This window comes from Chinchilla lanigera, unplaced genomic scaffold (assembly GCF_000276665.1).
Source record: "Chinchilla lanigera isolate Chin_1 unplaced genomic scaffold, ChiLan1.0 scaffold00099, whole genome shotgun sequence".
Lineage (NCBI taxonomy): Eukaryota > Metazoa > Chordata > Mammalia > Rodentia > Chinchillidae > Chinchilla > Chinchilla lanigera.
The window spans coordinates 7,097,049-7,123,590 of record NW_004955500.1 but is presented as its reverse complement, the minus strand read 5'-3'; the positions used below and the strand labels follow the sequence as shown (position 1 = coordinate 7,123,590).

Genomic DNA, 26,542 nt, shown 5'->3' with positions numbered 1-26,542 from the left:
CTGTGGAGTGCCCACCTTTAAATATTTTAGAGTTTGCACGGTTGCTAATATTGAATAGGACATACTCCTAATTTTATTCTGTCACATTTAACTAGTGCCTTGTACCTTGCACTTTTATTTGCTAAACCTGGCACCCTTACTTGAAAGCCTTATGATCTCTGTGGCAATGACTTAGCCTTGCTGTTGTAATGAGGAGACAGCCATAGACAATGCATAAATGCATGGATACGGTTGTATATCAGTGATATTTTATTAGCAGGAGTAGGCAGTGGATCATACTTGGCCTGAGAGCCTCTCTCCCACCTAGACTTGTATTAGATCCCCACCCTGGAACCAACTCTAATCACTGCCTTTCTTCCTGAAGACGCACCGCTTCCCGCCCTCACCCCCACTTCAGTCTCAGTGGCAGATTCTACTCAAGTCTTGTGCTGGCCTCAAAAACTTTTAAAGTATAGACCCAGAAAAATAAAATGGAAAGACATGAACTGAAACATTAAGCTGTTTTTTTCCTGGGTGATTATTTTTATCTCCTTGTTGATTTTCACTCTTCCTCTTCGGAATTTTCCAGATGTGGCAAAATAAGCAAACATTAAGATTATAGTTAAGATAATGACAGTTTTTCTTAGAAAACTCAGCCATTTATTTCTTTGATCCACTCTCTGAATGCAGTCCTACCCACTGGGGCTACACAGGAAAGGTAAGTTCTTTCTTCTAGTTGGAAAACCTATTCATATTTAAGTGCCTAAAGGACACAAAAGACTTTCAGGCCAGTGAAACTACTTCAGAGACATTCGACCACATACTTAGAACATAAGCACCAGGAGTGAACTCTAATGTGACCGTGACGTGTTGATGTAAGTTAGCAGTTGGAATAGAAGTGCTGTGCTGTTGGGTACTGACAGTAACGGAGAGAGAACATCTGTTGGGTCAGGGGGAGAGCCCAAGACTAAACAAAATATTTCCGGTGAATCCTGCTTGACACAGAGTATGATAAACCTTCCTTGGCGTATGCTGTGGCTCCCCTATGCCAGCCTGCAGCAACACTGGCATTCTCTGTGCTTTTTACGCTGCTAACTCGCTTGAGGTTTATTGGGTTCTCATTGACTGTCTTTTGCATTTAATTAAGCCAACCTGTTTTTATAGGAGTAAGTTAGCCAAGGTGGCTGCTCGATGCGGCTTACTGCCCTGTGCTCTCCCTGTCCTTCCTCCTGCAGCGGGCCCCAGGCGGTCGACCTGCGCAACAGCAGCACGGTGACAGAGTTCATCCTTGTGGGCTTTGCGCAGAGCTCCCTTTCCACGCGGACACTGCTCTTCACCCTCTTCCGAGCGCTCTACAGCCTGCCCATGGCCATAAATGGCCTCACCGTCTACATCACGTGGACAGACCCGAGGCTTAACAGCCCCATGTACTTCTTCCTCGGCCACCTTGCTTTCCTGGACGTCTGCTTCATCACCACCACCACCCCACAGATGCTGGTCCACCTGGTAGTCACAAACCACACTGTCTCCTTTGTCTCTTGCGTGGCACAGATGTACCTGGTTTTCTTTGTGGGTGTGGCCGAGTGCCTTCTCTTGGCTTTCATGGCCTATGACCGTTACGTTGCTCTCTGTCACCCACTAAGCTACACCCAGATCATGAACTGGCAGGTCTGTGGAAGGCTCGTGGGTTCTGCCTGGATTTTGGGAATGATCAGTGGTATCCTTCTTGATTACATGACATTTAGAGGTCCATTCTGCAGAGATAACCATGTAGAAAACTTCTGTGAGGCTCCCATGGTGATCGCCTTGTCCTGCGGGGACCCCCAGTTTAGCATGAAGTTGATCTTTGTCGACGCCACTGTGGTGTTGCTCAGTCGCGTGGTCCTCACTGTCACCTCCCACGCCCGCATCCTGCCCTCCATCCTCGGCAGAGACTCCTCCTCAGGTCGGGGCAAGACCTTCTCCACTCGTGCCTCCCACCTGATGGTGGTCGTCCTCTTCTACACCTCAGCTGTGTTCTCGTACATGAATCCCCACAGCACACACGGGCCAGACCAGGACAAGCCTTTCTCGCTGCTCTACACCATCATCACCCCCACGTGCAACCCCGTCATCTACCGTTTGTGCAACAAGGAAGTGAAGGGAGCCGTGGTGAGGGCCTTTGGGGAACCTACCTGGCCCAGGCAGAGTCTGTCCAGCAGACTGGGAAGGCCCCTGGAGGAGAAGCTCCCTCCCCTGGGCGGGAGAAGGTTAGTGAGCCCTTTCCCGTCCTGGACAGGTGGGTAACTCTCCAATGCTGGAAGACTCCGGGAAAGAGAATTCCTGGCTTCCTTGGCACAGACTCAGACCTGGAAGTGTATCCTGATATTTAAGGCCAGACTCTGACTTCACTTCCAGCAGACCGATCCTCCAGAACTTCCGCTGGTAGCACAAGTCATAATTGGAGGGACAAGCGCAATTCAGTGCAGTTTCAGCACCAGAGAAAAGGCAGTCATGCCTCTACAGAGAAAGCAATTAAAGAAAGACCAGACCATGCTTTTAAGAGCATTATTTTCTAGTGGCAAAGTCAATCAGCAGGAGTGCTGGCTTTGGGAAAGGAATAGACTGCAGGCCATAAGGGGGTGTGTGGATGTTGGGTTGCAGCAGGTTGAAGAACCATGCTATGAAATGTGATTATTACCCCAACATGGTGACCCTGGAGTTCTTCAGTTAAGTTTCCGGAAAAAATAAGAATCACTAAAAGGGACCGTATTGCTAACCAAAGCCACAAGAGGATGTGTTGTATGCCAGATGCATGTGGATTAAGAAAAGAGAAGACAGAAGAAAGAAAAAGCCTGAGGTAACAGTTTCCCCAGATTGTAACTAGCGGTACAAGTTGTGTAATAATGTAGTGTCTCAGAGTCAGGAATATTTGGATGACATCTGCGTTGCACAGCATTGCACTGACACAAGAGCACTTCGACGTTTTTGCACGTTTATTTCCCATTTGCAAATACTATCACTGAATGTGTGTGGTGAAATCTAAATTTATCGTTTTTGAGGATTCCTCCCTGTCTCCAGTTTTACTCACAAAGCACATTCCCTAGATTCTTTACTCACGTCTCTAAATCCTCCCTCGCCTGCCCCCGGTCCATCATCTGTGGTCTCAGGCAGTGGCTCTGACTCGGGGACAGTTCTGCCTCCAAGCAGACATTTAGCCATGTCTCCAGGCAGTCTATCTCCACTGGAGGAGAGAACGTTGCAGGGATCTGGAGGGCACCAGGCAGGGAAGTTGCTGAACACCCTAAAATGCACAGGTCAGCCCCTGCACAAAGGTGCAGCCTGAAAGGTGAATCATGTTGGGGTTGGAAGAAGGTACCGGAGGGCACAAACGTGATGGTAAGGAGCGGTGCTCATGCGAGAAGGAGGAAAACCAAGGAGCAACAGAGTACAGAATTCGGTCTGCAAAGCCATCACTCAGCTGCCAGTGGGCAGCGTTTCTGCTCGGCAATGATCCGTGTGAGTTGTTGCAATAAAGCCTTCTTGAAAACCTCAGCGTCTGCTCTACCTTTCCCGTGTTCTGGCTCTATTTATTTTGCCCCTCTAGGACCCACTGTCCTCTTTCCCTCCTGATCTAGACCCTGACAGATTGCTTTTTAGTCCTGATTTGGTTCTACTAATGAGAGTCGCTAGCAGGGTCCAAGAACAAAGTGTGAGGGTGCTTATTCTCCTGGCTTCCTTCTTGGCTGCCCAGGCCCTGTGGAGCTCTCCACAGACACCTTGTCCCTGCTTCCTGCTCCTGAAAGGCAGCGCCTGGGGTGCTTTGCCGTCAACAAAGATCACCCTGAATCTTGCTGTAATTTCCACCAGCCTTTTCATTTGCCCTGCTCAATAAACCATCCTTTCCTCCCAGCACAGGGATGAATTCAGTGACTTTCACCAGACACCTATTATCAACCACAAATGGAAAATTTCTCAAAATAGACCACCCGCTATTCTACAGAGAAAACCGTCAAACACTTCAAAGAATTAGAATAATGCAGACCATATTATCTGACCATAATGCAGTTAGGTTAGGAAATGGTACCAAAAAGACAATTAAAAAGAAACATGCATGTTTGGAAATTAAAAGGAATATTCTAATTAACATACAGATAAAGAATGAATTACAAGTCTATTCTAACGTGTAAAAGCTGAAAAGCTTGGAAATTGTTACTCCAGTTCTCAAAATGGAGAAAAGGGGGAAGAAGAGGAGGAGAAAAAGGAGCAACATGGAGCAAATTGTGAACCAACAATATCTTTTAGATCCACAAGAGAACTGAAGTCACAAGGCAAACCACCGCCCCAAAACTAGGAGATCAGTGAACACCTTGTGAAGAGAAGAAACTGGAGCTGGAGCCTGGTAACAACACTTCAAGGATAATTGATTAATTGTTAGAGACTCGGTATGGCTTTTCTCATGAGCTGCCTACTCTGGAGACCGATCTTTAGGGTAGACTATAGGTTTGTAAGTTCTCCTGGCATAGATGTTGCAGATCACCACGTTTTCAGAGTGAAGATCAGCAGGAGGAGGCAGAAAGTGACCACCCTAAAAGAAGTCCAGACAACTCTGTTCCCCCTAACAATCCACCCTCTGGGGAAACTATTTGCTAAAGAGGTTATCTTTTCTCCAGAGTATTTTTTTGGTCTTTTTGAGACAGGGTCACACCATGCAGATCAGGCTGTGGCTTGAGCTCATGTTGTAACCAGGATGGCCTCAAACTTGCAACGATCTTCCTGCCTCAGCCTCCCGAGTGCTGGCATTACAGGTGTGCACCACCATGCCCAGCTTCCAGAGTATTTTTTATGGCAAAAAGTAGAACAAAATTTCATAACAAAATAATAGGAGAATAACAATTGTTAATGCATTGGATATTTTTATCTTTAGTTACTCAGAGTACAAGACATAGGCATAAAAAAATCTCCAATTGATACTAGCACGAATCTTTCTTTTCAATGAACTAAGAGACACTAGCAGTATAACTTTTTTCCTTTTCCCTCTCTTTCTTTCCCCCTTTCCCTATCATAGTTCCTTTTTCCTTTTGAACAATTCCTTCCCATTTCATGAGATCTATTGTACAGTTTAGACTTTATTTACAGTTTCAGTTTCTCCCACCAGAAGACAATAAAATGTTTACACATGTGTTTATTATTTGTAATAATAACAAATTATTATTAATGTGTTTACACATTATTAGATTATCTGTTTCAGCTTGCTCTGTTCTCTTTCATGTGAGTCTGATTTACTTTACTTGTAAGTATAGTCTCAAGTTGCATCCATTTACCCAGAAAAGTCTCAGGTTTATCCTTCTCTATGGCTTAGTAGTACTCCATTGTATAGAAAGACCACATCTTTCTTATCCATTCTTTGGTTGATGGGCATTTGGGTTGTTTCCAAGTTTTAACTATGATTGTGCTGCTATAAACAGAGGTGCATATTATCCCTGTGGTATGATGTTTTTTATTCTTCTGGGAAGATACCCAGAAAATGAATAGCTGGGTCGAATGAGATCTCTAATCTTAGTTTTCTGAGGACTCTCCATACTGATTTCCACGTGGTAGAACCAGTCAGCACTCCCAGCAATAGTGGAGAAGGATTGCTTTATCCCTACAGCCCTGCCAGCATTTGTTATTGGTTGATTTATTGAGATAGCCATTCCTTTTGGAGTGAGATGGAATTTCAGTGTTGTTTTCATTTGCATTTCTCGAATGATATTGAGCATTTTTTTCATATATTCATTTGCCACTTCTATTTCTTCATCAAGAAGTGCATATTTAACTCAGACACCAATTTTTGGATTGGGTCTTTGGATTTGAGGCATATGATTTTTTTTTCAGTTCTTTCTATGTTCTAGATAGAAATCCTTTGAGGGAGAGTTGGCTAAAAGTTTTTCTCACCTTGTTGGTTGTCTTTTTACTCTGTTGGTGATTTCTTTTGATGTGCACCAGCTTTTTAATAGGATGAGATCTCAGTTGTTGATTCTTTGAAGTATTTCCCCCAGTGCAGTTTGAGTTTTGTTCATGAACTTTCTGCCTACACCTATGTCTTCAATATTTCTACCTACTTTATCTTCCAGCAGATTTAGTGCTTCTGTTTTAATCTTGAGATCTTTGATCCATTTTTACTTTAGTTTAGCGCATGGTGATAGACATCGGTCTAGCTCCAGTCTTTGGCATGTGGAGAGCCAGTTTTTCCAGCACCATTTTTTAAAGAGGTCATCTTTCTTCCAGTGAGCATGTCTGGCCCCTTTGTCAAAGATGAGGTGGCTGAGTGTGTTTGAAGTTGTGTCTGCATCAATATGGGTTTTTTTTCTTTCCTTCTTTTGATAAGTTTGGCTCAGGATCTATCAATCTTATTTATTCTCTCAGAGAACCAGTTCTTTGATTTACTGATGCTTTGTCTTGTTTTGTCTCAATTTTATTAATGTTCTTTCTGATCTTTCTAATTTCTCTCCTTCTACTTGCTTCAGACTTGAATGGTTCCTGTTTGAGATGCATTATTAGATTATCTGTTTCAGCTTGCTCTGTTCTCTTTCATGGGTCTATTTACAGCTGTGAACTTCTTTCCTAGGGCTGCTTTCATGGTGTCCTGGGGGTCGTTGTATATTGTGCTCACGTGGTCACTTGGTTCTAGGAACTGTTTAATTTCTCCCTTGATTTCCTCTGTGATCCACTGATTTATTCAGTAGTGTACTGCTTAAACCCCATGTGTTTTCAAAGTTTCTAAGGTTTCTTTGTGTGATTGATTTCTAGTGTCATTCCACTGTGATCCATTCTTTGAATATTTTATTTATTTAAGCATATTTTATGGCCTAAATTGTGGTCTACTTTAGAAAAAGCTCTATCTGCTGCCAAGAAAAATGTGTGTTCTATTGTAATTGGATGAAAGCCCATCTGCTAAGTCCATTTGTTTGATGGTGTGGTTTAACTCTGATATTCCTGTGTTTATTTTCTGTCTAGCAGACCTGTGTATTTGTGAGTCAGATGTTGAAATCCCCTGCTATGCTTGTACTGGTGCATATCTGTCTTTGAATGTCTGATAGTTTTTGTTTTATGAAGTTGGGTGCACCAACGTTTGGTGCATATGTACTTACAATTTTCACTTCTTTTTGTTGAATTGTTCCCATTGCAAGTATATAGTGGCCATTTTTGTATCTTCTGACCAGTTTTGGCTTGAACACTGCTGTGTCAGGAAACAACAACCCCCGTTTGGGGGTTCCAGTTGCATGAAGTATCATTTTCCATCCTTTCATTTTCAGTCTACGTGCCTCTTTTTGGATGAAAGCTATCCTTTGGGGGAAACATATGGTTGGATTTTGTTTCTTGATCCAATCTGCCAGTTTGTATCTTTTGACTGGGAATTAAGACAATTGACACGGACAGTGATTATTGTAAGATATTTATTGAACCTCATCATGTCATTATTTTTCCAGTGCTGATGGTTTTCTTTTCTCCTTTCCTTTTCTTTCTCATTCCTTTCTTTTCTTTTCTCTAACTGCTCTTCCAGTTCCTTGCATACTTCTCTTTGGGTTCTACGGTAGTGGTGGCCTCCTTTCTCAGTCCAGGACTTGCTTAAGTACTTTTTGCAGTCGCCCCCTTCTTATGGGGTCTCCCTGCGTGGGATTTAAAGTGGTTCTCCCCAGCCTCTCCACTGAAAATATTTCCCAGGATCCTACTTACTGAGAAGTGCAAGGATGTCACTTGTTCACACAAGCTGCCGTGTCCCCAAGCCCCATCCCTGCCTCTTGCTTCCCAGGGCCACTCCAGCCTCCTGGGCCTCACTTTCTCTGTCACCTACACCTGGTTTCTGAGCCACCTTGAGAGGACTGCTGGGCTCCTCCTCAGGCTGGAATTTGGGAGATCTGTGAGTGGTGATTATTCGTCCTCTAATCCTGTCTGCTCACATATCCGTTTATTCACTCAGTAGAGATCTGCCACAGGAATAAGCGGTGCCCAGGAGGCTCCAGGAGAATCATAGCCCCCACCCATGCTTCAGGCTTCCTGTGCCCTCTGGTCTTCCCAGGGCCAGTGTCTGGACAGCTGCAGGCGCCACCTCTGGATGAGGTCCCTGGAGAGGCGGTGGCCAAGATGGTAAGGAAGAGGCACCTTTCTGTGTCCCCTGCCTGGTATGGGAAGGAATGTACCTGGTGGGCCAGGTAGGCAGAGGGGCCTGGGGATCCAGAAGGAGGCAGTGCATCCTCTGCTGCAAGGCCCCGAGGGGAAGGGACCCTCGTGTGGGTGGTGCCAACTCTGGGAGGAGATTAAGTTTTGTCTCCAACGTGATGCTACTGGGGAGTGGTGGGACCTTTCAGAGGAGGGTCCTAATGAAAAGTCTTTAAGTCATTAGGAACATGCCCGAAGGCCAGGGTTATAGCTCGGCAGCATAAGGGCTTGCCTGGCAAGCCTGAGGTCATGAGTTTGATTCCTGGTACAAAAAAAAAAAAAAAAAAAATCCAGCCCCTCAGGAACATGGCCTTCAGGGACAAGCCCTTCAGGACAGCTGTGAGACCAAGGCCCCACCTTCACTTCCTCTGCTTCTGGGTCATGAGGTGAGTGTTTTGCTTTACCATGGACACCCACAGCGGTAAGCTGTTTGCCACAGCCCCAAAGAAATAATGTCAATCAATCATAGATTGAAAGCTCCAAAACTATTAGCCAAAACAAACCTTTTCTCTTTATAAATGAATTGCCTCAGGTATTTAAGTACAGTGATGAGAAGCAGAATAATACAGATATACTAGAAAAAGAGAGAAAGACCTCAACTTTATTAATGATGTAAATGTAACTTTGATGACAAAACTTTACAAACACAAAGCTCATCTCACTCATGAACATAGTTGAAAAACTCCTAAGCAAAATTTTAGCAAATTGTGTCCTACAATGTATTAAAAAGGTATAACCAAAATGGAGTTTGTCCCAGTAATTCAAAATTGAGTTAACATTAGAAATTAACTGACTGTAAATCACTATCTTAACAAACAAAAAAAGAAAAACTGCACGATCAGCTCAGTAAGTGCAAGAAAACTCCCTCTTTTCATTCAAAATTCATACTTGTTTAAATTTTTACAACTCTCAACAGACCAGCAATAGAAAAGAACTTCCTTAAGTTACTGAAGCTACTGTATACAAAATCTTTAGCAAATGTAATTTTTAATAGTGAAAAATTAAAATCATTCTCTTTTGCATGAAAACACCAGTGTTAACCATTACCCCTTTCTTCTTTTGAAAATGTTACTGAAAATTCTATGGATTACAATGGCACAAAAAGATAAATAAGTGGTATGAGAACTGGAAATGAAGACAAAGCTTTTTAGCCACAGACAATATGATTGCCTTCATAGAAAACTAAAAGAAGGCACACTTTGTAAAAATTAACATGAGTACAAAAACAATATGCAAAAATCTAAGTGCATTTCTGTCATCAAAATATTTAAAATTAATTTTTAAAATTCCATTTCATTTACTATATTTTTACCCTACCCAATAATTAATAGACACATGAGTATAGAATCTTCTTGTGCATCCATCATTTCTTTGTGATGAGAGCACTTGAAAACTTCCCTTCTAGTTATTTTGGAATATACAAGACGTTATTTTTAGCTACACTCATGCTGCTGTGCAGCAGAGCAAGATCCCTCGTTCCTGTTATCTCCTTGTAACTTTGTACCTGCTGACCAACACTTCGCCATCCTTCATCTCCTCATCCCCAGTCTCTACTCACCACTATTCTACTTGCATGAAATCAGCTTTTTCAGATTCTGCAAATGTCTAAGATAAGGTACCATTTTAAATGTCATCCAAAATATAAAGTGTATTGGGGTAATTCATGGAAGACATAGCATACAAAATTGTGGAATCACTGATGAACATCTAAATCGATGAAAATATATAGAGACCTCATAAAACATGTATAATGTTAATGACTTTCACTATTGTGACTGCTGAAGTTACATCACTTTTTGGAAAAGACTTTTCATGTATTTTTTCAGTCAAAAGTATACTTTCAACATGGAAATGTCACAGGAAAACACTAACTTATTCAATACTGTATAGGAAGATAATATCATTTGGAACAATTTGAATTGCACATTATATTTGGATTGGAATTTTGTCAATAAGACACTGTGGACCAGAGGTCATAGGGAAGTGGACAGTCTAAAGAATTTTCTATTGAACGTATGAATTAATTGACCTTTCAGTGCAACCAGATACAGAAATAGATGCTGTTAAGTTGTTTGAAGTTTGCTTTTCAACAACCATATGAAGAATCCTTGGACCTCTTCTACTACAAAGGTCTATTTCCTTATTCTAAGTCTGTGACTTTTGTGTAAACTGAATGATGCTGCAAAAATACCCCAAAAACATTAAATTTGGTACAACTCAAGCTTGGGAGATACTGGTGAAAGTGCATGCTACGGTGTGGGGAAGGAGCCATCCTAACTGTTCAGAAAGAGTCGGGACACAAGAGTTATAAATTGCGACTTCATAGAGTCTAACTGTTTCGGGAGGAAAATGGCTGTGAGAAGGGAGGGAGTGGAGTAATTGCTGAAGTTATGTAGGCTATGCAGAATTTAAATGGCAGATAATTCAGCACTGGGCTGTGTTTTGGAAGCACAGGAAGTAGCTTAGGAGAGAAAAGACATTTTCAGGTAAAAAGAGGAAAAATTTTGAAGAAAAAGAGTGTATTGGGTTTGGAAAGGAGCAACTCATCGAATATGTGTGCTGCATGAGGGAGCGCCTCAGCCCCTCTGCCCACCCCTCCTCGGAGCAGCTGACATGGTGCCGCGCGCAGACAGGGCGCTCAGTCAACGGTCACTGCCCCACTGCAGTACGCAGTATAATAATATGAAAACGTGTTTAACTGAACTCACAGTAAACAGCAATTAAGTCAGCAGAAAACATCACAGAAACTTAATTAAGACAAAGTCGAGAAATAAGTTTCCGAAGAGTTAAAAGGAAGTGGGGGCACAGCATCACAGTATTTGCCAGGGCCTGCTGGTCCGTGAATCGTCCGCTGCGGGACACCTAGCCTCCCCAGGGCAGCTGGGCCGGGCTTTGCCTTCCGGGGCCGCGTGCCATGGGCCTGTCCTCGCAAGGCAGCCCGGGGAAGAAGCGCTGCCAGACCGTCCCGGGGAGACAGCGGGAGCGTCAGGCCCCGAGAACACGGAGCTGGCCTTGCGCAGCTGGCTGCCGACGGTCACAGGTGGAGCTAGCGCCTGAAAAAGCGTGTGCGTGCGTGCGTGCGTGTGTGAGAGTGTGTGTGTGTGTGCAAGGGCCCCGTACCCTCAGTCCCATAAACGACTGCTGGGTCACGGCAAACCCACGGCACCTCGCCCTGCTCGCTGGCTCCACCCCGAGCCTGGCCGCGCAGCCGGTGTCCGCGGTGCGAGCGAGGCCCGTGGACAAGGTCAGCGGATGAGCCGACCCGTGCGGTGGAAGCGGGCCCTGCCTCTGTGGGGTCCCCGCAGGTGAACCCTGCCTGGCTCCCGCAGCGGCTGCCCGTGTTCGGGTCAGACAGGGGCTGGGCTCACAGCGGCCGCCGGGGAAATGGCCCAGTTCGCAGCCTGTGAGCCCTCGCTGTGCTCGCCTTCCGCTCCCCGAGTGCAGCCCTGTCTCTGGCCCTAGCTCTCCCTGTGGGTCGCTTCGCCCCTGCGCTTCCCTCCGTGTTTCCGTCGGGGTCTCTCAGTCTGCTCAGCGGCCCTGCGGTCCTGGCTGAGGGCAGGTGGCGGCCCGTGACCCAGGGGACCAGCCAGACTGCACAGCTCTCACCTGGAAGGCTGGTGGGGGAGAGCCGGCCGACCTCGCACCCTTCACCTGCAGGATGCACCTGGCTCCTGTCTTCTGATTCCACGTCACCCGCAGGCTCCCCGTGCTCGGCAGCCGCTCGGGTTCTTTTTATGTCTGGCATTTTGTCTCCTCGTTTTTTTATCTCTGGGCTGGGGCTCTTCGTATTTGTGTCTTAACTATATTTCTCTGTATTAACCTATCTTGTATTTTCCCACTTTTCTTGTTTCTGTCTTATCTCTAATTCTTTCTTTGCCTTTAGCCTTTTTCTTTCTTTTTGGTTTAGTGAGATCTCTTCACTTTCTCTGTAATTATTTTTTCTCAATTCTTTCTTTCTTGGGGCTTCTTCTTTATACTGTATCCCTTGTGTTTTGCTTTCTCTCTGGCACTGTTCTTATTTCTAAAGTTGTTAAGTGGTTAAGAAGCGATTCAGCGACAGTCCTCTCCTGCAGACTGTGATACCAAGTATGGGCTCCACATTTTGTTGTTGTAATTGTTGTTGTTTTTAAATTTTTCTGCAGCGTTCCTAGGAGCCAGGTTTGGGAAGAGGACTTAAGCATATCAGGAAAAGGGTTAATTAAACGTAAACAACTTCCTGACAGTGAGAAGCAGGTAGATCTTCGGGTGGATTTGAAAAGGTGATGAGATCCTTTTGTCCGTATGTTTCTGCAGGAGCAGTTTGCCTTGGGGCTGGGGGGCGTGACTGGCCACGTCCTTACGTGTTCCTTCCACTTGCGAAGGGAAGCCATGAGGAGACAAGAGGAAACAGAGACCAGATCTACTGTTTATTGTCCGGTCTCTGCTAGCCGCTGATTGCATTGTTTAGTTCATTCTCATAGGAGAGAGAACTTGAGAATCAGCTGGCTAACGCCACCCTAGAATTAGCAACAAAACTAAGGTTAAATTTCAGATACACGTACTGACCCAAAGTCCTTCTACTCTGTGCTGGGCTCACTGCTTTGTGTACATGATGAGATTAAGACTGTGTGTGTGTGTGTGTGTGTGTGTGTGTGTGTGTGTGTACTTGAGCATTTGTGTGATTTATTTTTAAATTTATGGGTCAACCTTATACATCATTTTTAAATGGTTAGGTCTTGATGTTAAACATGATGAGTCTTCAGCAACAGTAATTACAAAATAATTATAAAATTTTGTTAACAAAATTGTTTCACTTTGTGCCCTAAATCTAACTGAAAATAAGCCTGTGAGTTCTTTTTATAAACTGACAAATATCAAATATATATGGTATATATGTATTATGTGTACACTGTGAAATAACTAAACTGAGCTGATCACATGTCCATTGCCTCACATACATATCAATGTTTGTAGTGAGAACACCTAAGCTCTCCTCTCTTGACAGTGTTCAAATATACAGTGCATTGTTACCATGCTGGGCAGTGGATCCTAGCTCCTCATATGTAAAATTTTTTGTCCTTTGACCAACATTTCCCCAATCCCTCACCCACAGCCTCTGGCAATTGTCTTTGCGCTCTCTGTGCCAGTGAGACGGACTTTTTTAGATTCTACGTGTACATGAGATCATATGGTATTCGTCTTCCCGCCCACCTGGCTTATTTCACTTAGCATAATGTCCTCTAGATTCATTGATTTTTGGCTCAGATGACAGAATTCCCAGCTTTTTAAAGAATGAATAATATTCTATCGTGTATATGCTCCACATTTTAAAAACCTAGTCGTGTGTAGGCTAGTTCCACACCTCAGCGATCTGTGGATATTGCTGGAGTGAACACGGGACTGGACATTTCAACATACTGATTTCATTTCTTCTGAGTATAAACCTAGGGTGGGATTTGGGGGTCATATGGTAGCTCCACTGTTAATTTGTGAATTTGTTAAGAAAGCACCATACTGATGAACACAAAGGCTGAATTCCTTTACATTCCCGCCGACAGTGTGAAAGGCTTCCCTTTCTCCACGTCCTCGCCCACACTTTCATCTTGTTGATAATGGCCGTGCTACAGGTTTGAGGGGGCATCTCAGTGCGGTTTTAATCTGCATTTCCCTGATCATTTGAGATTTTGAAATTTTTATTTTATCTTTTTTATTTCTTAGCGCATGTTTGCAGTGCATAATGTTGCACTCCTTGTGGGGACTTGGTGCTTGTACAGACACACCTGACTTCCTTTTTTATCCTCCTTCCCTTCCTTCCCTCCGACCCCACCCATCTCTTGGTCCCCCTCTTCATCACTGTGGTGGTGGTCGTTGGAGATTTTGAGATTTTTTTTCATACGCCTGGTGGCAATTTCTCTATCTTATTTTGAGAAATGTCTCTTCAAGTCCTGTGCTTAGTTTTTAATCTGGTTATTTACTTTCTTGCTACAGAGGTGTTTTGAGTTTTTGAACCTCATAAACATAACTTTTCACTTCTTAAAATTGTGTATTTCTTACTCTAGGACTCTGTGTGTTCCAGCTTTTTTTCTTCTGTATCTTATCTCTTGTTTTTTGTTAAGAGTAGGAAAATTTATTGGAGAAAAGGAATGTGAAATGGGAATGGGGAACAGAATAGCTCCTGAGAGATGGGGGGGGGGTCCCAAATGGGTTGTCCTGTATCCTGTCTCTTGTACATCTCCTCTACATCCCGTTCCCTCTGGTACAGGCGCTCTGTCTCTCTGTCTCTGTCTCTCTCTCTCTCTCTGTGTCTATCTCTCTGTTGGTCTCTCTCCCCCTTCCTCCTTCCCTCCCTATCTCCCTGGCTTCTGTCTCTTATTCTTCTCTCTCCTTCCCTTCCCTCCTTTCCTAAGCCATTTAGCGTCGTGCTAAATATCTTTCCTGCCTCTGCTACTTCTCCTGTCTCTCATTATATTTCTGTCTTTCTTTTCTTCTTTAACCTATTTAAACTCATTTCATATTATAACCAAGCATTTGAAATAGCGAAATAGCTCAGATTAATCAAAGCCAGAGAACAGCTGGAGTTATTACATAGTCCACTGATACTCAATAGCTCTCCTTGATTACTGAATTCTTCTCTCCACTTTCCCATTCACCCACACTTGCACATGCACACAGGTTCTGAATATTCAGAGGAGCGTTACTGGGGATGTCTCTGCATATCAATTTCTCTTTTCCTCTTAGGCACCTGGCTGTTTTCCTGCTTGTTTAAACCTCCATACTGAAGATGACTGTGAGGAAGGAGGAGAGTGATGTGTCTAATCTGTTTTTCTTTTACCTTCTCTAATGGGATAGTAGATGAGGGCTGGGAATGATTGAAGGTGATGAGTCTCAGGAGACAGAGGAGACACACTGTGCGTTAGAGTCTTACCTGTGAAAGAAGGCTGAGGAAATTTTCAACATTGTAATTAATTATGATGCTGCCCATTAAGCAGATCAACAATAAGGTCCTTCTAGGAGAGTTTGTTGCCGGCGTTTGCTTTTTGTACATTCACAGAGACCCACTCATAGCAGGTCTGGCATACCAAGTACAGCACATCTGTAAAACTGGCCCTACGGGGAATCTCCACGGGCTGCGGTGTTTCAGAAATCTTCAGTTTCGAAGGGATGTGGAGAGATTAAAGGGAATTAGGGAATAAAGAGGCAGAAGAAGTAAACCAAAGGCAGAAAAAGGAGAGAGAGAGATAGGAAAACGGGAGAATTTTGACACTTCCACGCTTTAACTCAGTTTGGCAAGTCTCGGGTACAAGCAAACTATTCCCAACGCAACACGAGGAGCAAAAAGCCCAGTCGGATTTTTTACGACGGTACCTAACCAAGGTTGAGGAAAAGGGAAATGACAAGGAGCTTAGAAAAGAAAGGAAGTGGGTGGACCCCAGTGAGACTTCTGAGGTGAGCGGGTGGGACACGGGAGAGGTCGCTCACCGTAACGGCCGCCGGCCGAGGCCTGCGAGGACTCACGCGGAGCACTGCTGTTCTTCCTTAAAGGTCAAGTGCGGCTGTGCTCCAGACATGTCACATGTTTCATCTCCACCACTGTGTAGGAGAACGCACGTCGGAAGTTCATGAACTATTGTCTCTCGGTTTGATTCCTAAATCCCTCAAAGTTCATGTAGCTGTGTTAACAAAAATCACAGCATTCAAAATTATCTCCCAAGTTTTTCAATCTTGAGAAATGACACAGTACTAAGAGCTTCTCAGTATCGTGTCAAGTCAGATGGGGAAAAACTCAGATGGGGAAACGACATTCTTCTCTGGATGTGTAAGCGCATGCTAAGGCCTGGCCCTGTCTTTCTCCAGCAGGGCCGGTGCAACAAGCTGCAGGCTCAGGGACACAGGCCACGCAGGCTGCAGTCTTGCCAGGTCTTTCCACGGGCTGTGTGGTGTTTACTTCTCCTCCTCTTGCTCCTGGGGAAGGGGTGGCTGTGCTTTCCATTTGCTGACATCTCCCTGCCCAGCCAGAGGTAACTACCTGATTCTCTCCCTGCACCAGCAGGCAGCGAAGTCTTTAAACTGCCCTGTGCCGGGGCCCTCTCCCTTATCCCTGCTTGTCCCGGGGTAACCCGGTCTCGCTGATCAGGGTCTCTGTGAGGTCCTGAGTGTGCCTGTATTTTAAGAGACCTGCATTCAGGGCTCATTCCTGATTGATTTCTAGGGCACGTCACCATGTCTGCATTTTTAAACGAATAACGGCCTTTCTTCTTTTACTAATCTGATTTCTAAATTCTGTGTGTTTTCTGTTTAATAAAAATGCATGTTTGTAGCCACTTTAGGGCCAATTATAGGCTCTCTGGGCTGGAATCAGGAAGGTGCATGCTTTTGTCTTCTCTTTTTTTGCCTTTTTGAGACAGGGTCTCGCTATGCAATTCAGGCTGGCCTTGAGCTCACTTTGTGGCCCAGGCTGGTCTCGAACTCGCAACGATCCTCCTGCCTCAGCCTCCCGAGTGCTGGGATTACAGGCGTGCGCCACCACACTCTGCATGTGTTGCCTTCTTTTGTAGACTGCTTGTGATTCAGTCTTATTTGATCATGGAATTTTCACAGAAGGAAGAGGGAGTGCAAAAGGGAATAAATCCTAAGTGCTAACACTCAGTAATTAGCACTGAATAGCAAAAGAAATCCTCACGCAGTTCTCCCATAAGCCTCTGTAATGGTTTAGATATAGAACGTCCCCCAAAGCTCATGTGTTCAGAGCTGGGGCCCTTGTGAATGACTGCATCACGGGGGAGCTATACACGCCTCTACTGGAGAGTCTACAGCGCACTGTCCTGGTGGGAGGTGCAGTCTAGTTGGGAAGAGGTGAGTGGGAGAGAGTGGAAGGGCACATCTCCCCCGGGCTGCTTCCATCTTCCTTGTTTCACGGCCGCCGTGACACACGCAGCTTTCTTCTGCTCTCCCTTCCTGCGGTGCCATTTCTGCCATGGCGCCAGGCGACTATGGACTGGGCCCAAGTGACTCTCTCCTCCCTAAACTGTGAGTGTTGGGTACTTTGTCTCAGCGATGAGAACAGTGACTCAGATCGCGCCAACGAATTTACAACTCTTACTTTATGTATTACATTTGAAAATTATCCTACACAGGCCCTTTGGAAATTTGGTTCTTCCAGTGTATCCACTCATGTCATGTTCAGGAATGGGATCTCTGCTTATCATACTTCAAGACAGAAGAAAACTTCTTTTCATCACTGAGTCTATACTTTCTGTGAAAATAATCACATATCTGTTAATAATCCAACTTATGAAAAGAATGTCTTTACGCTCACTTTCTCTCTCCCAAAGTCTTCCACAAAGTTTAGTCCAAATTTATACCTAAACTGAAGACTTGGGGGATTTAACACTTGTTCTTACTTAGATTGGCCTTTTTTTCTTTTACAAAGATGCCATTTAAGAACAAATTCTCTGAATACCTCAAACATTAATACATTTTTCTTATAACTGATGTTTATTCTTTGAATACATTTTTCCTGCCTTATTATTTCATTACTCTTGAGCTTCTTTAGTTCTTTATTGAGACACTATTTAGAACTCTAAGCACACTGTATTAAGCACTTGTCAAATATCTCTGTGCTTAACTACCAGGACACAGACTATAGCATTTTACTACATTTAGGAAATCATTTTTAGTTGGTGGATTTTTTAAAGGCTTTGGCATTTTGAACATTACAAGCATTTAAAAACATGAATGTGTAATTAGTATTTTTATTTTATCCAATGACCTAGTAAAAGGATAAATTAAAACTTCTTGTACACCTTCCCTATTATAGATATTGTTCTGTGTGGTGTATACATGAACACAACACACACACACACACCACATGCCTTTTTGGTTGAATGAATAAATTTCCTCTTAATCTGCCAATAAATCTATCAAACATGTGTGTTTTTTCATAATAGAGATGATAAAAGTATGCTTATGGTGATTTATTCATAAAGTTGGTATAATTGGCAACATTAAGTAGAGAAAACTAGAATTTGGAAGGTCATTTATTCCACAAAATGTATATGTAAAGACTGCTATGTGCTAGGCAATGTGCCGCAGATAAGGGTATAAGCTCTCTGTATTACAGGAGCTCATCCTCTAGACACTACTGCGTGTGACCAACGTGTTCTCCAGTAACTGAGGCAGGGAGGAATACAATTTTGCATGGCTCGGGGTGGGTATGAGTTACTGAAGGCTCCAGTAGGAATGTCAGCCTGGAGGTCAGCCTGGCAGAAGCAGGAGTTTGTTAATTGGACAAAATGTTTGGAAAGTGGATTCCGGGGAACCAAGGAGAAGGTCACAGGCAGAGACTTGGAGGCACAGGAAACTAGGAAGTGCTGGGGAAGGTTAAGTGGCAGCCAGAGCATGGAGTGTCTGCAGAAGAGCAGGGGAAGGCTGAGAATTCTAACCAGCACTTTATGGCAGTGTACACAGAGGTTATAAAGAAGATATCAGAAGGTGTCTCCCTAACTTCTCCCTCGGGTGACTAAGGACTTCCGAATGCCGACAACTAAGGAAGGAGGTGGGGAGCCATGGAGTCCCACCAGGAGCACCGGTAGCTCTGCGGGCCACCATCATTTGTGTTGGTGCCGTCCTACGTACATGTAAACGGAATCTGGTGTTCTGGATTTTCATTCCAGTTCTCTCGAAACCTACAGAGCAGAAAATTATTCTTTGCCCATCGCTGCAGTGTTTACGAGCCCTTGTGGGATAGTAAGTTCCTCCAGCTGGCGTCCACAGACTGGAAGGAACTGGAACACCTTACAGGCGTCCCACGGGATGAGTTTTCCTGAGTGCCTGAAAGCCCGCTCCCGTTCAGTGCTAGTTTTTCTCTGCCACCTGTTCCCTTCCCGCTCTCATTCAAAAACGCTGTATCTCCACGTAAGACCTGCTTACTCTTCTGGGCAAAAGCATCGTTTCTGCGGTGATTTGTGACCAGTATCATTTTCTGAACTTAAATCATACAGGTGCTACTGGACCGCTCCACCCCACCCCTACTCAGCTCGCTGTGCTCCTAGGTCATCGCTCTCCTTTTCATCGTGAAGGCAAAACTGGAGCACAGGCTCAAGGCTTCCAGCTACTTTTAGTACTGGGGGCCTTCAGTTACTGAGTGGGAAAGAGCTTTCGCCATGTGGCCCGCCCACCCCTGAGAGCCATGATCTCTCTCATACAACAGAGAAAACTGTTTTCCTGGAATCCTCCTTTGAGGCTTCTTAGAGCTGGCTGTAGTCTCAGGAAGCGCATGGTGGAATGGGACGTCAGTCCTCTCCCAGTTACCCTCCTTGGAGACACTTTTGAGGAAACAATTCAGCAGGACAAAGAGTACTTCCGTTTTCAGCCTAAAGAAGAAAGATCTATATGAATTTAGTGACTTCAAGTCACCAGATCAGAATTCTTTAACCTTTTGTGGGTTCCAGCCACCTTTCACAAGTTCATAAATCGTGGACTTTCTAAGAAAAGTGTTTAATACACACATCCATTTCTACAGTATTTCAGAGATGAATGGACATACTGAAACAGGTTTCTATATTCTCCAGGGTGGGGGGCATAAAACTCAGACTAAATATATCGCATTTTTTCACCCATGTTCCACCTAAACTGATGATTCTGTATCATGAAATAATGTATTTAATCTAGAAGTACAAGATTTAAGTATTCATAAGAGAAACTAGGTGTCAAGTGATGTAAAACCTCAAATTATAAAGGCATATTTTATTTAAAGCAATTCCACAAAATACAAACACCCCCAAAACTGAAACTTTATAAGAGAACAATCTGCAGGATTCAAACGAGGCTAATGAATTCATATACAACTCAAGTGAACTAACCCCATTCCTGAAACAAACGGAAACTATAGAATGAGTGAATAATAAATGCTGTAGTATGTTTCATTCTTGTACTCAGCGCACACTAACAGAACAACAGAAATATTATTGCTAACGGTCGGACGTGTTCTGCTCCCCTTCAGTAAGTGTGACAAGAATAGAGCCTCATACCATAATGAGATATTTTCCCACCAGTCTGGGAACAATAGGACACTTTGTTCATTGTGCTCCTGTAGTCATGGAATGCAGACCCCTCTCCCTTAGCTTGCCAGCACTGCAATTTCAGAATTCAAAATATGTGCACCAGGAGAGCACTTTCCCTCCAGAAATCACCACACATTACAATGACTTAGATTTTCTTTTCATTATAACCTAAGTTTTGTCATACTTGTTTGTTTATAATTGTATTGGCATATACATGATAACATTAATAATAACTGCTTGGGGCTTTGAATGAATACAGTAAACGATATTACTCTTCCAGTCTAGTTCCGAATCAACTGAAATAAGATAAAGCGTCCACAGACAGAGGTCAAACATCAGCTTTATCAGTAATGAAACAGACACGTTCTTTGTAGTACACAGCCCAGGGACGGACAGACAGACACAGTCCAAGGTCAGTAGCAGCCCTGGGCAAAACAAAGCCCCACACACGGGGAAGAGGTTGCCCCCGAAAGGCCACTCCCTCCTGAGAGGGAGGTGAAAGGAAGAGGGCGTATGTGACGGCTTTCTCTTCCTCGCATCGTCAGCCAGGGAAGCCAACCCATGTCCTCTGCAATGGAGTAGAGGGAGGAGGCGGCAGAGCTATGCTATGACAATTCCCTTCACGTGAGAGGAAATGCAACAAGAGATTCTGCACATCTATATGAAATTAAACCAGATACCAATTTCAGTGTCTCTGCAGTCATTAAGAAAACCAATAAAAATTAAATTTTAAAGGTTCAGGATTAGTTTTAGAAGACACAGCAATAGAAGTTCATTTTAGAAGATTCTTTGCCAGAAATAATATTTGCAAGGACAGGTTTTATGCTACAGAATAAGGGCTTACAGGAAACTATAATGGAATAAATGTTTCCTTTTTGTTTTCTTGCAATTTTTTTAAACTATTGGGGGGACATGTAATTTTCAAATCAACAAAATTCAGAGGCCTGAGGTACAAAATATACAGTATGCAAAAAGGGACAGAATTAGATTATGTCCCTGGTGGCAAACCTATGGCGTACACACCACCACAGGCTGTTTCATATCATCGAACACTCTAAAAGTCTCACCATCACTGGGTTATGTGTTAGCAAACGGTAGCATGGGGCACGTACGTTTCCATACTGTGCTATAAAGTGCTATGCACACGTAACTCTGTCATATAATTTAAGCAGGCATTCACCTGTTATACGAGTATAGATGTCAAAGAACTAACAAGATCACCGCACGCCATTCTCTTCCAGAGTGGCCACCAGGTCAGAACATCCTCCCCGGGCCAGCTCCTCTTCAGACACCGTGAGTTCTCCTCTGTGACTTGGTGCGGTGACTCGGTGACTAAGATCATCGCCAGCAGAGCGATCGAATGAGGTAGGATGTGATTTCTATCACGTTACATCATTTATTTAGACAAGTGCTTGGCTGGTTAACCCTTAATGGCAGCTCACAGACACTAGATGCTGGGCACAGTGAATGACAAGTAATCACCCGCCCACTGGTAGTTCCTGGTGACTGAAAGGTCAACCCTCACTGTCTTCCTGATAAATCCCAGACTTCTCTACCATATTTTTTTTTCTTTTTTGGTACTGGGAATCAAACTCAGGACCTCGCATTTGCCAGGCAGGTGCTCGTGCCCCTGAGCTATACCCCAGCCCTCTGCCATATCTTGCCCAAACCTTGACTGCAGCATCAGCCTGCCTGCTAAGGGCAGGCTTCCAAGCCACATTTTAAACAGTGTGCTCTTGTCTTTGCTTTCCCTTTTGGAAACCACTGAAGAGCTCCTTGGTACAAGAATATCTCCAAAATGAACGTTATAGGAATAGACTACTGTCCTGACGCTGCTGTAACCCCCCAGGAAATTATACATAGAGGGAATCTAGAACTTCTAGGCATGATCAGGTAGGTTGCTTCTAAAATGCAGATAGGAAATCTGAGACCCTGAAACATGGATAGGAGAGAGGAGTCCTACAGATTTAGACAAATGTCAGGCAACCAACACCAGAATGAGATAAGAAAGAAGAGAACTGTTAGGATTGGAAGTCGGTAGAAAAAGAAGAAAAGACGCAACAGAGAGGAAAGAGTGAGAGTTTGTACAAAGAGGAGTAGAAGAGGGAAAATGAAGAAAAATGGTGGAAAGAGCTGGAAGATAAGCAGGAATGTACTGTCCAGACTCCACACGCATCGAAGGGTGGAAGGGATCTGATTCACACAAACTCCAAAGCAAGAAGAAAAATACGAGAGCCTCCACACGACCTTCTAAAAGTTACAGTAGTGAGATAGGAAAACCAAAATCGCAAATGCTCATTTTCTGAAGATGGAAAAAGGAAAAGATTTACTCCTAGAGGCAAGATGATGGATCAAATTCCTCTGAAGGTCCACATAAGGGTGGTTGTATTTGTTCACAGAATCCCTTTTTCACAGAGATAGTTGGACTCTAGCCATCCGGTGGTGCATAGCCCTAAATTCCAAGCCCAGAGGGAAACCATCTCCTGCTCAAAAAACGTGCCAGAGCTCACCACCAGGCTCTGTCTCCAGCATGCACAGCATGGGTGGTTGATGAAGCAGCAGCAACTGCTTGGAGAATGAGTGGAGAAAAGTGATCACTAGGAAAAGCTCAACACAGCTGACTCTGGATGTGTGCAAACGGTCCTCAGGGACAGCCCTGAGAATCAGAATGTTTTTCTTTTTCCTTAAACCTCCATCATTTTGTAGTCTGAAAGAATTTTCTGAAAGATTGAGCATATTTTTCTTGTAGAAACATATACCTTCCACTATCAACTGCATCCTATGTGTGATCTTCTGTGGCTCACAGCCTCCCTCATCCCCTAAGCACTCCATTCTTCAACTCCTTCAACAAATCCCTCTTATTCCATGAGTCCCGGCAACAGCTCTTTTATTTTTTCATCTCCAGATGCATTCTGGTTAGTAGGGAGTCCTTCCACACTCAGGGCACTGGAACCGGTGCAATACTTCAGTGAAGGCCTGATCAAACCAGAGGAAAATGTAACCATCACCGCCTTAATTTTTAATAGGTGACTCTATGTACACAGCCTATGGTGTCCATGGCATTTTCACTCCTACATTACACTACCCATTTACTAGACTGTACTGAGTTCCAAAACATTTATTATCACACATCTACCATGTTCTATACTTGGGTTTCTATGGCCAACTAACTTCAATTACCTCCTCTCTCTCTCTCTCCCTCCCTCTCTCACTCTCTTTATCTATCTTTCCCTTCTCTGTCTCTGTCTCTGTCTCTGTCTCTCTTTCTCTTTCATGCTTTCCCTGTCCTTCCTCCTGCAGCGGGCCCCAAGCGGTCGACCTGCGGAACAGCAGCACGGTGACAGAGTTCATCCTTGTGGGCTTTGCGCAGAGCTCCCTTTCCACACGGACACTGCTCTTCACTCTCTTCCGAGCGCTCTACAGCCTGCCCATGGCCATGAATGGCCTCACCGTCTACATCACGTGGACAGACCCGAGGCTTAACAGCCCCATGTACTTTTTCCTCGGCCACCTTGCTTTCCTGGACGTCTGCTTCATCACCACCACCACCCCACAGATGCTGGTCCACCTGGTAGTCAAGAGTCACACTGTCTCCTTGTCTCTTGCGTGGCACAGATGTACCTGGTTTTCTTTGTGGGTGTGGCCGAGTGCCTTCTCTTGGCTTTCATGGCCTATGACCGTTACGTTGCTCTCTGTCACCCACTAAGCTACACCCAGATCATGAGCTGGTAGGTCTGTGTAAGGCTCGTGGGTTCTGCCTGGATTTTGGGAATGATCAGTGGTGTCCTTCTTGATTACATGACATTTAGAGGTCCATTCTGCAGAGACAACCATGTAGAAAACTTCTTCTGTGAGGCTCCCATGGTGATCGCCCTGTCCTGCGGGGACCCCCAGTTTAGCATGAAGTTGATCTTTGTCGACGCCACTGTGGTGCTGCTCAGTCGCGTGGTCCTCACTGTCACCTCCCACACCCGCATCCTGCCCTCCATCCTCGGCAGAGACTCCTCCTCAGGTCGGGGCAAGACCTTCTCCACTTGTGCCTCCCAGCTGACGGTGGTCGTCCTCTTCTACACCTCAGCTGTGTTCTTGTACACGAATCCCCGCAGCACACACGGGCCCGACCAGGACAAGCCTTTCTCGCTGCTCTACACCATCATCACCCCCACGTGCAACCCCATCATCTACCGTTTGCGCAACAAGGAAATGAAGGGAGCCGTGGTGAGGGCCTTTGGGGAACCTACCTGGCCCAGGCAGAGTCTGTCCAGCAGACCGGGAAGGCCCCTGGAGGAGAAGCTCCCTCCCCTGGGCGGGAGAAGGTTAGTGAGCCCTTTCCCATCCTGGACAGGTGAGTAACTCTCCAATGCTGGAAGACTCCGGGAAAGAGAATTCCTGGCTTCCTTGGCACAGACTCAGACCTGGATAGTCGTCCTGATTACTAAAACTCATCTCTCTGACTCTACTTCCAACACACTGAAAGCACACCTTCCAGCACACCTTCCTAATTTTCCTTAGTAGGTATGTCTTAGGATAGGAGGCACAAGTGCAAAGCAATAAAGTATCACCACCTGAGATAAGGCATCTATGTTTCTCAAGAGAAAGTCACTGAAAGACCATCCTTTTGAGAGCTTTACTTTCTAATGGCAAAGTCAATTAGTAGGAGCCTTGAGTTTGGGAGAAGAGTAGACTGAGAACCATAACAGGGCTGTAGGTTCCAGGAAATTGAAGAAATATGCTAGCAAATGTGATAACATCCATGCATGGCAATCCCCGAGTTCTTCAATTAAGTTTCCAGAAAAATAAGACTCAATAAATGGATTGTATTCTTAACCAGAGCCAGCAAGAGAATGTGTTGTATGCCAAATACATGTGGATTAATAAAAGAAAGACAGGACAGAAGAAAGAGAAAGCCCGAGGGCAACAAGTTCCCCAGACTGTAAAGTAGGGGTTCAAGCCGTGCAACAAAATGTCTTAAAGACTCAGGAAATGTTTGAGTTACAACTGCATTATCCAACACTGAAACCAGAGTACTTTAGCTTTTTGTACATTTATTTGCTCCCACTTGAAAATATCACTTTATATGTGTTGTAAAATCTAAATGTATCATTTTTGAAGCATCCCTCTTATCTCTTTTCCTTCCAAAATGCTCACATTCCCTGGATTCTTTACTCACATCTCTAAATTCCTTTCTCCCCTGTCCCTAGTTCTTTATCTATGGTCTAAAGCAAGAATTCTAAACCAGGGGCAATTTTGTCTCCCAGAAGATATTTGACAATGTCTGAAGACATTTTTGATTGTCTCTACTGGGGGACTACGTATGCTATAGGCATTTAGAGGGTACCAGCCGGGATGCTGCTAGACATCCTAAAATACATAGGACAGCCCCAACCCAAGGATGCAGCCTAAAATTTCTATCATGCTGAGGTTGAAAAGAGGTACTAAGGAGCAGAAACATAATGGTAAGGAGAGGTATTCATATAGGAAGAAAGGAAACCAAGAAAAGGTAGAATACGGAATTCAGTCTGCAAAACTACCATTCAGTTGCCTGTGGGAGGATTCCTGTTGTCATTGTCATGGCAATGATCTGTGTAAGCAGTTGTGATAAAATGTTGCCTTAAAAATCTCTGTTCATCTCTATGTCAGCAGTAAGTCTCCTCCTCTAATTTTCACAAATTACAGGACTTTTCCTATCTAGTCATGCTCTCCTTTCAGTGGCAGGGATGGATGCCTTTTTAATTCTGCCCACTTTCTCTGTCACTTCAAACCAAATCTTGGCCACCCACAAGTTAACCTTCCCCTGGGGGCTGGGGATTTAGCTCAGTGGCAAAAGCACCTGCCTGGCAAGCGCAAGGTCGTGAGTTCGGTTCCCGGTACCGGGAAAAAAAAAAAAAAAAACCTTCCCCTGTTCCCATCAGTTTCATTTCCTTATGGACCACTCTCATCCCTCATCCTCCCTACGTCCTACACTGGGTAGCCAACAAACATCATTTAAAAATCCCTGTGCCCTCCTTGAGAATACTTCCTAAACTTCAACATGTTTTCTTCATTCACTTACAATCTCTTTCCTTCACCAATGCCTGTGTTTCCCCCAGAGTACCCTAATCTTAAGTTGTGATCATGTAGTAGCTTCATTCTCCCACCCTCATGTTAGGATTCTGACGGTTTCTTCTGCCAATTATTTCTCTTCCTAACACCTTATACAGTCAATATGCTCCACCCACCCAGAAGAGTCTTCTCTACTTTTCCTGTTTGCTAAATATTTTCCCTTGGCCCTATAGAAAAAAATGCCCATTTTTTCTCTGGGGAATCTCTCCTCAAATGAAAGGTTTACAGTCAGCCTTGAG

The 26,542-nt window shown here is 44.3% G+C and overlaps 2 protein-coding genes and 1 long non-coding RNA gene across 3 annotated transcripts in view; 2 read left to right on the top strand and 1 right to left on the bottom strand.

Annotated features, from left to right (window-relative positions):
• The first annotated feature begins 1,170 nt into the window (after window positions 1-1,170).
• Window positions 1,171-2,351, top strand: LOC102024257 (olfactory receptor 10AD1-like). The gene is given in 2 exon segments (XM_013505634.1): window positions 1,171-2,146; window positions 2,149-2,351. Coding segments are annotated over 2 exon segments (1,179 nt in total).
• Window positions 2,352-10,821: 8,470 nt separating this feature from the next.
• LOC102028106 (olfactory receptor 10AD1) lies at window positions 10,822-25,089 on the top strand. The gene is given in 4 exon segments (XM_013505695.1): window positions 10,822-11,200; window positions 21,443-21,566; window positions 23,502-23,794; window positions 23,797-25,089. Coding segments are annotated over 3 exon segments (1,056 nt in total). The 5' UTR covers window positions 10,822-11,200; window positions 21,443-21,561; the 3' UTR covers window positions 24,555-25,089.
• Window positions 17,083-26,542, bottom strand: part of LOC102028439 — a 42,565-nt gene continuing 33,105 nt past the window's right edge. Inside the window, exon 3 of the long non-coding RNA XR_264242.2 lies at window positions 17,083-19,511. This is a non-coding gene — a long non-coding RNA (uncharacterized LOC102028439). The remainder of the gene's footprint in view (window positions 19,512-26,542) is intronic.